We start from the raw sequence: 13,620 nt of genomic DNA, 5'->3' as shown, positions 1-13,620 counted from the left end.
GCAGTTCAAATATGATTATCTTTAATACTTATTCATAATTTCATATCCAAATAGAAGTATGCTGTTATGTATTATATATGCCATCAGTAAATGACAGTCCAGTGCTTGGATGATGATGTCAGCATTTCCTAGATTTTGCAACTTTATTGGTCTGAGCATGGAAAATTTAACACTAGACCTGTTTGGTAGCATTCTGTACTTAAATTTAATTCAGTTTGGCATTGATTGATCCCTTGTCAGTGATGGGCCCAGTTTGGGGTAGAGGGTATTAGCTGCTCCTGAGTGTGCAGGAGAACCTTATGTTATTTTGATAACTTATTGCACTATAGCATAAGAGGACTTTTTTTTTTTTTACACAATTATTTAATACAGTTCAGGTAAGAGAATTCATATGGGGTAATTTTCATAACAGGATGTCTATGAGAAATCCAAAAAGCTGCCTTTTTTATAAAGGCAACATAGGTTCATGTTCCCCTCATTCTATAATTGTACATGTACATTTTTGCATTTGGCATGCAAACATATGCATGCAGGTTATGGAATAGTGTGAGTTCTGCACATAACAATTGATAAATTAAGTATTGACACTAATCAATAATTGGAGTCAATTGATTGGCATAAATTTGCAGTTACACATGCAACTCCACTTGTAATTCTGTAACCTTAGCATAGAAATCCTTTATCACGTATTTGCAAGGGGTGTGGATGTGAGAGGGGCATAGGTGGGTTGGGGCGCGCCTAAGGTTATAGATTACTGTTGGTTACATGTGCAACTGCAACATTTAGTCACGGACATTTATACTAGCCATTAACATGGTGTAAGCAGCTGTGCCTGAATGTTGGCAGACTTAGGTTAGTATTCTATAATAGCAATTATGCACCTAAACTATGCCCCCTAGGAACATCTAAGGGAAAATCACATAAATGTAAGTACACCAGACTTTACACCTGCTGAAATCTGGTGTAAATCCTAATGCCCAAGTTGGGTGTGGAGACCCATTATTTTATAACACTGCGCACACCTTTTTGGAACGGCCATGCCCCCTTTTGGGCTGTGTGCTATGGGATTTAGGCACTCAGCGTTATAAAATAGTGTGCAGCCAGATGTACATGCGCAAATCCTAATTGGTGCCAATTAAAATCAGTTATTGATGGTTAGCAGCTCAGCCACTTATGTGGGCACATATGTAAAATCTGGGGGCTACTGCCTTTGCATGTACTTTTTACCTGCATATGTGATTGTACAATTTCATAAAAGCCATTTTTTGCAAGTTAAACAGACTTTACAAATGCAACTCTTGATAAAATTAATGCCAATGTAATCAGATATTCTATTTAAAGTAAAATTGACAGAAGCTGGTGGCACCTTTTAGACTAACCAATTTATTGAGGCATGGGCTTTCAAAGACAAAAGTTCACTTTATCCAGTGCAATTTTATTGTTTTAGCATATTCTGTTATACTTTATGATAAAAATAACCAGTACATTTTGGGGTGACTTCTATTTATGGCACCAAAAAAGCGCTATTCTGTAATCTGTGCTTAAAGATAGTGTTGTTTATTGAATAGCACTTATGCCTGGGAATCGCGGCCAACTGTAGGTGCAGTCGTTTGTTTCAACTGAAATGTGGTACAAATCTATGTGCCTAAATTAGGTGCATATCCCACCCATTCTATAACAATGCACATTAATGTTAGGAGTGCCCTTGTTCCACCCATGAGCCTTCCATTTCCATGCCCCCTATTGAACTTGTGCATAAATTTACTTGCATGTATTTCAATTAAATTTAATTAGTGCCAATAATCTGTGGTTAAGCCAATTAGTGCTAGTTAGCTTGTTCAAGTTAAATTGTATGCGCAAATTGGGCACGCACCCAAATTTGCATGTGCAGTTTTTATTGACTTTTATAGAATTTGGGGGTTGATGACATGTATTTTTACATAAAAAGTAATAATTTTATTGAACTAGGTTAACAATGTGGACTTCACAAACATCATTAGAGAAGAAGCAGTTTTGTTTCTACTTGATCTTCCTAAAGGAGAAGAAGTAACCATTTTAGCCCAGAAAAAGAAAGATGGTAAGTTTTTTTTTTTTTTTTTTTTTTTTCTTAAAATATGAGGCTTGACTGTTAATTAAGCTTTCTATATTGAGCTTTTTCTTTTTCCTGTGCTGTTATTTACTTGGTGCTAAAATTGTATATCAAATATGGCATTTACTCATCCATTATTAAACAGCTTAACACGTATTGAAGTCCCATGTGGACTAGAAAAGTAAACTGTAACAATGTAATTTAAGCCTAGATTTTGTGTGACTCCTACTATATATAGTAAATCTAAGAGAAATTTGATTAATTATAGAAACATAGGATATTTTTAATGTACAAAATTAGCAGTAATAGACCTTTGAAGTTTGAACAAAGAACTTAAAGAAAAATATTTATAAATTGATAAGAATGTTATAAGTTTCTATTTTGAAGCTGGAGCTGGTACAGTTTTACTAACTGACTCAGACTTCACCAAAATTGCTTCAGACTCAGACTTCACAACTCCAACTGTGATGCCACAGTCCTGTTAATAACGTGCATGAGGGACTGTAGGAACTTCAAAATCATTGGGGGAAACTGAGAGGCTCGTGCCACCATTTTCCTTTCCTTTCCAGAAAAAGGAAAATCTGTAGCATAAAACACTTTTTTTTAATTGTTGCAATTCTTCATGGTGCCTTTTTGTGGTACAACCAAAGTAGCTTACGTATTACATACATGTAAAGTAGGTGTTTTATCTATCTTTAGTGAGCTCACAATCTGTTTTGCACCTGGAACAATGAAGCGTTAAGTGACATGCCCAAGGTCACAAAGAATTTTAGTGGGATTCAAACCTGGTTCCCTAGGTTCTCAGCCCAGTACACTAACAGGCTACTCCTCCACTCCACAAATTGTTCATGACTTTCATTGTTTCATTTAATTTTTAAGAAAATTTAATTGGTGCTAAAATATTTTCTAATTGTGTGTGAAAACAGTGCCAATGAAATTCTCTAACAAATTCTACAGAATGACTTCTCTCTAAATGTATGTATGTATTTATGTATTTATTTATTTGGGTTTTGCTCACACTTTTTCAATAGTAGCTGAAGGTGAGTTACATTCAGGTACACTTGGTATAATTTCTCTGTCCCTGGAGGGCTCAAAATCTAATTGTATACCTGAGGCAATGGAGAGTTAAGTGACTTGCCCAAGATCACAAGGAGCAGCAGTGAGATTTGAACTGGCCACCTCTGGATGTCGAGACTGGTGCTGTAACCACTTGGCCACTCCTCCATTCAAGCCAGGAAACTTCCTTTTTGAACGTTTAAATATTTTATAGGCAATTGTATTACCTAGGACGGTGCTTGCATTTACATACTCTTTGTACAGAAATATATAAAATATTGGCACATGTGTTAAGTGTACACTTACCTGCAAATATGCCAACAGAGCACCTAAATGCCATTCTACAATGGCTCATAAGTGGTATAGCATTTGATGCAAATTATGTGCATTCCTTCCACATTTAAGTACACGCAGTTACAGCAGATCTATGGCTGGTATAACTATGGATGTGTAAATGTTAGGTGTGCCTATACTGAGATACACTTGCATTCTGTAACAGAATCTGGGCATCCAGACACTGTTGTAGAATAGGCTTTGACCGCGTAGCATTGGGCTGCCTAAATGGAGGCGTTCTGGATGGGATGGGAACTGGGTTTTGCAGCATCACTTCATATGCTTGCTATACTTTTATGCATGTATTTTATTTAGTAAAATAAGGTGGTTTTTTTGTCATGCTACCGGTTTAAACTGACTCTGTAATGTCTTTGTCCTAGTTTATCGACGTATTGTTGAGTCAGATGTTGGAGATTCTTTCTACATTAGGACTCACTTTGAATATGAAAAGGAATCTCCTTATGGACTAAGCTTCAATAAAGGAGAGGTGTTCCGTGTTGTGGATACACTGTATAATGGGAAACTGGGATCATGGCTGGCTATCAGAATTGGTAGAAACCACAAAGAAGTAGAAAGAGGCATCATTCCTAACAAAAACAGGTAGGATTTGTATTACTGTATTATTTTTTTTTTTAATGTAGGACAGACTATAATCTTGAGAGTTCTTCTAACGGTTATTTCCTATGTGGTATAGACTGCAGTGGACACCAGCATCTGCTAACTCAGTAGACCCGTTCTAGTCACGGTGCTCATGATGTCTCCTTTGTTTCATGATGGTTTTAGCTGCTTTCCTTCATTGCTTTACGTTGGGCTCAGGGGCATATCTGGACTCTGGCAGTAGGGGGGCCAGGGCCAGAGGGAGGGGGCACATTTACCCCCCCCCCCGCCATTGCCAGAGCCCCCCCTGCCACCAACGACTCCCCCCCGCCATTGCCAGAGCCCCCCCCGCCACCAACGACTCTCTCCACCTCCTCTCCTGCCGCCAACCCTCCCCCGCTGACGACGTTTACCTTTGCTGGCGGGGACCCCAACCCCCGCCAGCCGAGGTCCGCTTCCGCCTGCTTTTAAAAATAATTCTTCAGCTGGCGGGGGACCCCAACCCCCGCCAGCCGCCGAGGTCTTCAAAGTTCTTGTTCGTCGTCGTCCTCCGTGGCCATGCTGTACCCTATTGATTCGGAGTCTGTCTGACGTCGCACCACGTTGTACAACGTGGTGCGACGTCAGACAGACTCCGAATCAACAGGGTACAGCATGGCCACGGAGGAGGACGACGAACAAGAACTTTGAAGACCTCGGCGGCTGGCGGGGGTTGGGGTCCCCCGCCAGCTGAAGAATTATTTTTAAAAGCAGGCGGAAGTGGACCTCGGCTGGCGGGGGTTGGGGTCCCCCGCCAGCAAAGGTAAACAACATTAGCGGGGGAGGGTTGGCGGCGGGAGGGGGGCCAGGGCGAAATCTGCGGGGGCCCTGGCCCCTGTGGCCCCACGCAGATACGCCCCTGGTTGGGCTACTAGTGTGTGGGAGCAGGATTCTCATATTGCGGGCCTCTGTGCTGCCCGTGGGTGAGAAGAATATTCCCACAGTGTATTTCAGGCATGTTTTAAAAAGCACTGTGAACCTTTCCAGCAAAGGTTACAAGCAGAAGTTTCCAGTCTGAAATAATGGGCAATAACTAGCTGAGTCATCCTGGATTAGTCTTAAGGAGGACAACCTGGAGATAGGTAATAGCATGAATCCGTTGCCAAGGTGTTCTGTAATAGCCAACATTTTAGTTTAAAAGTTGCATGCTCCTCATAGAGAAGACCTTTGAGGACAAAAATGCTAGGTGTCATCTGTTCCTGGGTTATGGGGAGATGATGTATCCCTTTGTTGCTAAATGATATGCTTGATCTGTGAAGAAACAGATTCAGAGAGAGAAGAGAAGCCCCTGAGTGCCAAAATGCTAAAAGATGGAGAGAAGAGTAGCTAAGACCTAGGAGATTGGGGGTAGGGAGTCAGTAGCAAGTCTGAGGGTTTTTCACAATATAATTGCTAATGTTAGCTGGCTCAATGAACATTTCAAGGCAATACCAATCCTTAAAAAAAAAAATCCAACTCCAAAGTCACCGTCACTCATTAAATAGAAATGGAAGGCTTCAGTTGTAGTTCTTCTCTATGGTCTTGCTAACTATTAGCTCTCTAGAGATGGACCATTAGTACCTTTCTAGAGAAGCTGCACCTTGACTCGGGAAGATGAAGACGCCAGAAATTAGGACTAGGATTGTAATCAGGCCAGGTATAAGAGTCCTGTTCTTGACAAAGGAGCTTGAGAAAGGTAAAAAGGGAGACCTCATTGTAGGAGGCATTCCCAATTCAAGATAGTGTTTCTTTTCACCCTCTCAGTCAGTGCCTATTCCACCCTCTCGGTGCCTATTTCAAAATCTTTCTAAGCTGATTAGCTGATAGTACTATGTTGGTCTGTAAAAGCACACAGCAGCTTCTATGGAGGAAAGAACTATCTCTGAAGGGTAACATGAACAGGTAAAAAGAAACATAAGAATTTGAGCTTAATGGAGTGCACCATAGGTATGCTGCTTCTGGATGAATTTCCAGAGCTGTAACTTATTGCATTTAACTGGAAAGAGGAGCTGGTGGCAGGAGAAGACAGGTGTTGGTTCACATTTCATGAGGCTCTTTCTAGTAGGTAAGGTCTGTGTTAGCTGAGGGGGGTGGGGTTTTTTTTTAGGGGGGGGGGATTCATTCTCTCAGGATGAGACTCTGGCTAAAACCAGACTAGTTGATTTTTCTCATTAAGGCAACGGTTCTCAACCCAGCCCTTGGGACACACACAGCCAGACCATTTTTTAGGATTCATGAGATAAATTTGCATGTACTGTCTCCATTATATAAAAACCTACATCCTACATATTCATTGTGGATGTCTTGAAAACCAAACTGGCTTGGTATGTCCTGATGATTGGGTTGAGAATTCCTTATCTAAGATATACTTCTGTAAGTAAAAACTTACTTTCTGCACATCTGAATAAGTTTATAAAAGATCTGACAGAAGTTATGTCACAGCAAAGATGACCTTCCAAGGCCCTTTCTTTACAAACCCATTCTGAAGTATTATGGTGACATTACTATGGGAACTCTAAACCTCATAGCGCCTGTTCTTTTAGAATTAAAGGAATGAGAAGGATATAGGAGTCAGAAAAGTTCCTTTGAAACACCTAATTCTCCTGCTCAGAGGTAGGAGAGAGGGGAGAGACTTTGGTAATACTGGGCAGTCTGAAATTCATGAAAGATGCAGATTCTTGTTGTGTGATAAAAGGTTAGAGTAATTTTTATCTGTAGGCAAATGCCCCCCCCCCCCCCCTTTTTGCTTCTTGAGTCTCAAGAAGCAAGGAAGTGCAAATGATCTATAAAGCCAACAATAAGGCATTCATTATACATAAGAGTTATGATTTCTGTACCAATAGAAAGATTTACAGGTGTTAATTCAAATTTACTATGTATTACTGAAGAGGTTTTTTTTTTACTTCTTGAATTGGCAGTTGTCGAGGGAAGGGGGATAGAATGGGATTTGGTATGTATCATTTCTGTTGTTTCAATCAAAGTGGTTGACATTGTATACAGATACTTATTTTGTACCTGGGGCAATTGAGGGTTACGTGACTTGCCCAGAGTCACAAGGAGCTGCAGTGGGAATCGATCCCAGTTCCTCTCGTTCTAAGGCCACTACATTAATCATTAGGCTACTCCACTCTATAGCAATATTTTTACTGCAATATTTTTATTGCTTAGTGTCACCAGATGTGGTTCTGCTTTATAAAGAATGATGAACAGTTTCAGTATAGTTCTTTGCCCCTGTTTGATGCCAAGAGTATTCACAAAGGTGCGCGATGCTTTAGTAGGTGAAACAAAAGATTTTTAGGTATTCTTATTTGGGTAACTATTGATAACCCACATTATTTATAGTACCAATAAAGGTAAGAGACTGGGTTGTTGGTTCCATGCAGGATCTGTTCTTAATTGGTAAAGAATCCTTGGCTGTATCATTTATCATCTAGGAGTGAGGTTTGCCATTTGGAACATTAGGCTAATACTGTTAGAGGACAATGTGGTTGATCTGAAGGAAAAGGCTAGCCAATTAAACTGTGATTATGCATATGCCAAGTAATACAGTATCATAGTAAATTATGGCAGATAAAGACCATCTAGTCAGCCCAGTAGGGTGGCTAGAGTTGTACCTTCTGCTTCATGCAGGTTACATCCCTTTCTGCCCTTGTTTGTAATATGCAGCCCAAAAGGGAGCATGGCCATGGGCGGGTCAGGGGCGCTCCAAAAAGTTGTTGCAGTGTTACAGAATAATGGATCTCCACACCCAACTTGGTCATTTCAGTATTCTTTGATTCTATCCCACATGCTTTTGAATTTCATCACCGTTTTTGTTACCACCATCTCCACTGGGAGGGCATTCCAGGTATCTACCAGCCTCTCTGTGAAAATGTTTCCCAATGTTACTCTTAAATTTATATTCTTGCACCTTAAGTTCATGTTCTACTGCTTCCCTGTCTCTGAAAATGATTTGTTTTTATATTAGTACCTTTCAAGTATTTAAATGTCTGTATCATATTTCACCTGTCTCTGTTTGTCTAGGTTATACATATTCAAGTTTTCAAGTCTCTCCTCGCACATTTTTTTGGTGCAAATCTCATATGGGTTTTGTTTCCTTTCTCTGAACAACTTCATGTTTTTATTTATTTTTAATGCTCTTAGCAAGAGATGACATCCAAAACTGAATACAGTACTCCAAATAGATCCTCAACAATGACTTTAATAGAAGTATTAACATCTTCTGTCTTCTTCTGATGATTCCTTTCTCAATGTAATACTTTGGCCACTGCCTTGTCGCATTGTTGACCACTTTGAGATCCTCTGACACTGTCACCCTATGATCCCTCTCCTGATCTGTGTATAACATCATTTCGCCCCATACGGCAGATAGCTCCTTTAGGTTTCTATATCCCAAGTGCATCACTCTGCACTTCTTTGCATTCAATTTTAACTGCCATTCTAACTTTGTAGATCAGTTCTCATGTTGTCTATTCCCTCTGTAATGCCCACTCTGTTGCAAATCTTTGTATCATCTGCGAACAGCCTAAATAAATGAATGACTGGTTTCAACAATAGATTATGCTGTTTTGTTCTGCACTGATATCAGGTTCACCTCTCTCTAGTTTCTGGAAAATCTTTGAGCCATTTTGTTAAAATACTAGCATTACTTTGGCTGTCCTTAGATACAATGGCCAACTTTAAGAACAGGTTACAGATTACCAACTGTTTAAACAAGGGAAGAGAAGGTGAGAATAGAGACCACAGTAGTTTATATAATACTCTGTAAATTCATATTCCCTGTAAGCAAATACTCATCAGGAAATACGTAAAGAGCTATTCTCCCTCTTAGAGACAAATATTGTCAAACCAATTCCACCAAGTGAAAAAAAAGCAGATTTTTATTCCAAGTCTTTTGTAGTCACAAAAAAAGTGGAAAAATGTGTCCCATCCTAGATCTAAGGGACTTGAGCAAATTTCTGTCTTGAAAAAAGTTTGATAGTTTACCTAGGCTTTTTTTTTTAAATTCCTTTCTTGCAAAAAATATAATTGGCTGTGTACGCTCGTGTATATGTATGCATTTAAGTAACTGGAGGTGTTTCAGACTTTTAATTGGAAAACCCTATTATCATTGTCACATTTTGCCCTTTGGCCTAGAGTCTTCCCCTTGTGAATTAATAAAATGTTGACTGTAATGCCAGCTTTTCTTTGGAAACTCAGGGAAACATGTACACCACTCCTTCCCCCAATCTTTACAGTTGACCAAGAATGGTTGCATGTGTGGGTTTTTTTTTTTTACTTTCTAGTTCGATTACTGCAGATCTGGCCAATTTTTTTTTAATGGTGTTCCCTTTTGTTCTTAATAATTTTTTTTGTAAACCACTGTGACCTATATAGTATAGCGGTGTAGCAAATTCTGTTCTTAATGTGTTACTTTTTTATTTTTATTTTTTGTATAGCTGTGTAGCAAATCCTTTGAATAAAAATAAACTTTACTTCTCTGTCTGTATTCTCTTTTAAGATCTGAAGGTCCTCCTCAATACATTGTAACTACTAAGAATGTGGTAAACATTAGTGTAGGCGATAACATTTGTGCACCCATTAAACATGTAAATGTTTAAAATAATGGCACATTGTAAATAAATGCCAAAAGTCCACTTAAGTACTTTCTATTTGCAAAAGGGGTGCACATAGCGGTGGAGCTTAAACTTGAGTATATAAGTTACATGCATATCGACATTTAGGTGCAAGCATTTGCACCAACTCTGACTGGCACAAGTTGTAAGTGCTTGCACTTCACTTTTAGGCATATATGTTTAAAGTAGTATTCAGTAATGCATGTAGGAGCCAGTGCTCTTTTATAGAATAGCTTCTACCAGGCACCCTGTTATAGAATTGCCTTGATTGTTGTTAAACCTCTTTATTTCTGTTTTTCTATCTAGAGCTGAACAATTAGCCAGTGTACAGTACACACTTCCAAAGACGGCAGGAGGAGATCGTGCAGATTTTTGGAGATTCCGTGGCCTCCGTAGTTCCAAGAGGAACCTTCGGAAAAGTAGAGAAGATCTTTCTGCCCAGCCAGTTCAGACCAAGTTTCCTGCTTATGAAAGAGTTGTTCTTCGTGAAGGTATTTTAAAAATTAAAAATGAAAATATTTTCTTGATTTAAGCAGCATTTCAGTTGGAGCTGCTTTAAGCTTTTAGCATTCCATTTGGTGTTCATACTGAATTTCATTCTGCTCAAAGCACAAGAAACACTGCTAAGACTAGAGGTGTTTAAGCAAATACTCTGTTCACTGTTTCAGACTTCTGGCTCAGTTGGAAGTCTGCCTGTTTGGAAGCTACTATGCTGTTAGCCTTTTTATGCAACTACCCTTATTTAATTTGTTTTAACATGTTATCTAGTTGGCTGTTTCAGTGAAAATTTTCAGCCAAGGCTATAGACTGTGATGATTTCTAGAGCAGGACTAAAAAAAAAACCCAAAAACCTAATAAGAATAAGCTTCACTTTAATTGTACTAGGAAAGCACCTATTCTATAAGGGTGTCTACCTTTCTTTATAGAATATTGGCATAAGTGGGCAAAAACATGCTTCTGATTAAAGCGTGAACATTTACACCAGCCACAGAGCTTGTACCTAGCTTGCACAAGACTGCACACAGATAATAAGATTTTCTAATCTATGCACATCATTATATGCCCCTGCCAAACTCCATTCATGTGAATGTCCACCTACAATGTACATACCATTGCATCTTGGTACATACTTAGGGGATACCACTTAGACAAAAACTGCTCATTTATGCAGGTAAATTCACAAGCACATACAAATCCAAATTACTGGCATTTAGTTGCATTCTTGTTTCCTAAAACTGTGCAGCTGTTTATAAAATTACCCTTTTAGTTTAAGAATTAAATTTGGACAAGTGGTTGATTTTCCAGTAAATTTAAATTATTTTCATGGCAAATAAAACTTTGAATTTTCTAAACTTTTTCTGTCAAGGAATGGAGTTTCACTCCAGTTCTGTGTATGGTGTTTTCTCTCTGGGTCTTTTGAAAAAGGCACTACAGTTCAAGAACAAATGCCTAGATGCTTGTAGTAGTTGTAGCTGCTTTTTAAAGATAATCCTATGTGTATATAAGGTGGTGTTTTACCTGAGTGTGTTTGTGTTTTACAGCTGGATTTCTAAGGCCTGTTGTCATCTTTGGCCCAATTGCTGATGTTGCAAGAGAGAAACTGGCAAGAGAAGAGCCAGACATTTATGACGTGGCAAGTAGGTTTCTGTTCTACCCTTATCTGGTGAAAGTAGTTCAAGATTAAGGATATGATTTGTAGCTTATTGGCAAACAAAACAACCACTGTTTCTCCCTGATTCCATGAAATAACTAAAATGTTTGTTTTGTTTTTTTATGAGGGGGGTGGGGGCTGCTTTTTTTTTTTTTTTTTTTTTTTTTTAAATATCCAAATACATTGTTACCTTTTCTTTTTCCCTTTAACCAAACACACTAATCACGAGAGCTACAAGTGAAGAAAGATATTTGGTTAATAGCCATTTTCTGAGGCCAAGCAGGATATGCACTCCTCACAAGTGGATAATGTCCTTCTGATAGAACCCAGGCCAAACATATGTAAGCAAAGCTTTCAGACATATTTACAACAGTGTACCATGCATGTGCAGGACTCCTTGTGGCGGTTTTATTGGGCAGGGCTGCCTCGGTTCCAGTTTTTGCACAGAGGCCACTGGACATTTATATTTCCTCTGCATAATTGTGCTCAACCTGTCGGCCAGACTGTTGTTTACGCCTGCCAGATAAGTGGCTTGAAGAAACATGCCTTGACGGCGTGGCCAAAGCCACATCTGCACAGCTTCCTGACACAGAGGGCGAGATCTGGTGCCCCCCCCCCCCCCCCCCCCCCCCCCCCCCCCCCCGCATGTTGGTATAATTCATGGCAACTTGATTGTCTGAATCAAAATGATTTGGTTGGACAGTCGATCTCTGAAAGCCTTTAGAGCGTTCCAGGTCACCTGCAATTCCAGGAGGAAAACGTGGTATTAACCTGATTATCCCCAGGTATTATTTTTCTGAATCATTATTCCATATTGATCATCTGGTCGGCTTCTTCAAACCCCAAACGGTGTACAGACAATTTATTTTGTTGGAAACATACTTAATGTCCAATATTAGTGGAAATAATACACCTGATTTGTACTTATGTACTTATGATTTCATTTTCTTCGCTTTTAAAACCAGAAATTATTTAACAATACAAACACTTGAGTCTCTAATCTAATTCCCACTGATTAAGGTAATCCCAGTTTCACAGGCTTCACTCCTTTTGAATTAATATACTAAGAGGAATCATTTCAGAGGAAAAAACTTTAGGAGTCATACCTGGAACTTTGGGAAAACAACAATCTCGATATTAATCATCTGTTGTAATAATCATTCTCCGAGGACAAGCAGGCTGCTTGTTCTCACTGATGGGTGACGTCCACGGCAGCCCCTCCAATCGGAATCTTCACTAGCAAAAGCCTTTGCTAGCCCTCGCGCGCCGATGCGCACCGCGCATGCGCGGCCGTCTTCCCGCCCGAAACCGGCTTGAGCCGGCCAGTCTTCTTTTCTCCGCGCTCGGTACGGTTGTGTTTTGCCGTTCGTGCCCCGAAAAGTCGACCTCGCGCGTCGTTTTCGACTCGTTTCCGTGAGAAACTTTGAAAATTGCTTCGGATAGACCTCTTTTGGTCTTTCCCTTCCTGTACTTCGAGTTTTTTCGCCCCGATAAGTTTTCTTTCGTCGTCGGGGTAGGCCTTCATTAGGCCCCGGTCGAAATTTCCTTCTCCCTATTTTCTGGTGCCAAATTTCGCCATTTCGACTTTTGATCTCGCCGGCGTGATTTTTCCGCCCATGACATCGAAGCCTTCCAGCGGCTTCAAGAAGTGCATCCAGTGCGCCCGGGTAATCTCGCTCACTGACAGGCTTGCGTCGTGTCTTCAGTGTCTGGGGGCTGGGCACCGCCCTCAGGCCTGTAGTCTGTGTTCCCTTTTACAAAAGCGGACTCAGGTAGTGAGGTTAGCCCAGTGGAACATTTTGTTCTCGGGCTCTTCGTCGGCATCGGCACCGGGGGTATCGAGTGCATCGACGTCTTCAGCGTCCGGACCTTCATCCTCGGCTGCCAGTGCATCGAGGCATCGGCCCTCTGCATCGGCGCTGAGACATCGGACGACTGTATCGACATCGGTGGTACCGGGACCTCGTCTGCTGATGTCGTCGGACGGTGGTGCTTCGTCTGGAGTGCAGGTGAGGGCTGTCCATTCCCCTGCTGGTGGCGGTGAGCCTTCGGGTTGGTCTCCCCCTACCCTGAGGGCTCCTGCGGTACAGCCCCCCCGAGACCGACCTTCTTCGGTCTCAGCCCCGAGGAAGCGACGGATGGATTCTACGTCCTCCTCGTCGGTGCCGGGAAGCTCCGGTGACATGCTTCGTTCCAAGAAGGAGAAGAAGCATCGTCATCGGTCCCCTTCCCGTGTCGGCACCGAGAGCTCTGGGTCGCCG

General features: G+C 40.8%; 1 protein-coding gene across 1 annotated transcript in view; it reads left to right on the top strand.

The window, feature by feature from the left end:
- TJP1 (tight junction protein 1) overlaps positions 1-13,620 on the top strand; it is a 232,339-nt gene that overhangs the window by 89,938 nt on the left and 128,781 nt on the right. Inside the window, exons 11-14 of the mRNA XM_030191641.1 lie at positions 1,969-2,077; positions 3,859-4,078; positions 10,015-10,199; positions 11,250-11,345. Coding sequence (XP_030047501.1) covers positions 1,969-2,077; positions 3,859-4,078; positions 10,015-10,199; positions 11,250-11,345 — 610 coding nt within the window. The remainder of the gene's footprint in view (positions 1-1,968; positions 2,078-3,858; positions 4,079-10,014; positions 10,200-11,249; positions 11,346-13,620) is intronic.

Source organism: Microcaecilia unicolor, chromosome 1 (assembly GCF_901765095.1).
Source record: "Microcaecilia unicolor chromosome 1, aMicUni1.1, whole genome shotgun sequence".
NCBI classification, from domain to species: Eukaryota; Metazoa; Chordata; class Amphibia; order Gymnophiona; family Siphonopidae; genus Microcaecilia; species Microcaecilia unicolor.
This window is presented reverse-complemented; position numbering and strand designations above follow the sequence as displayed.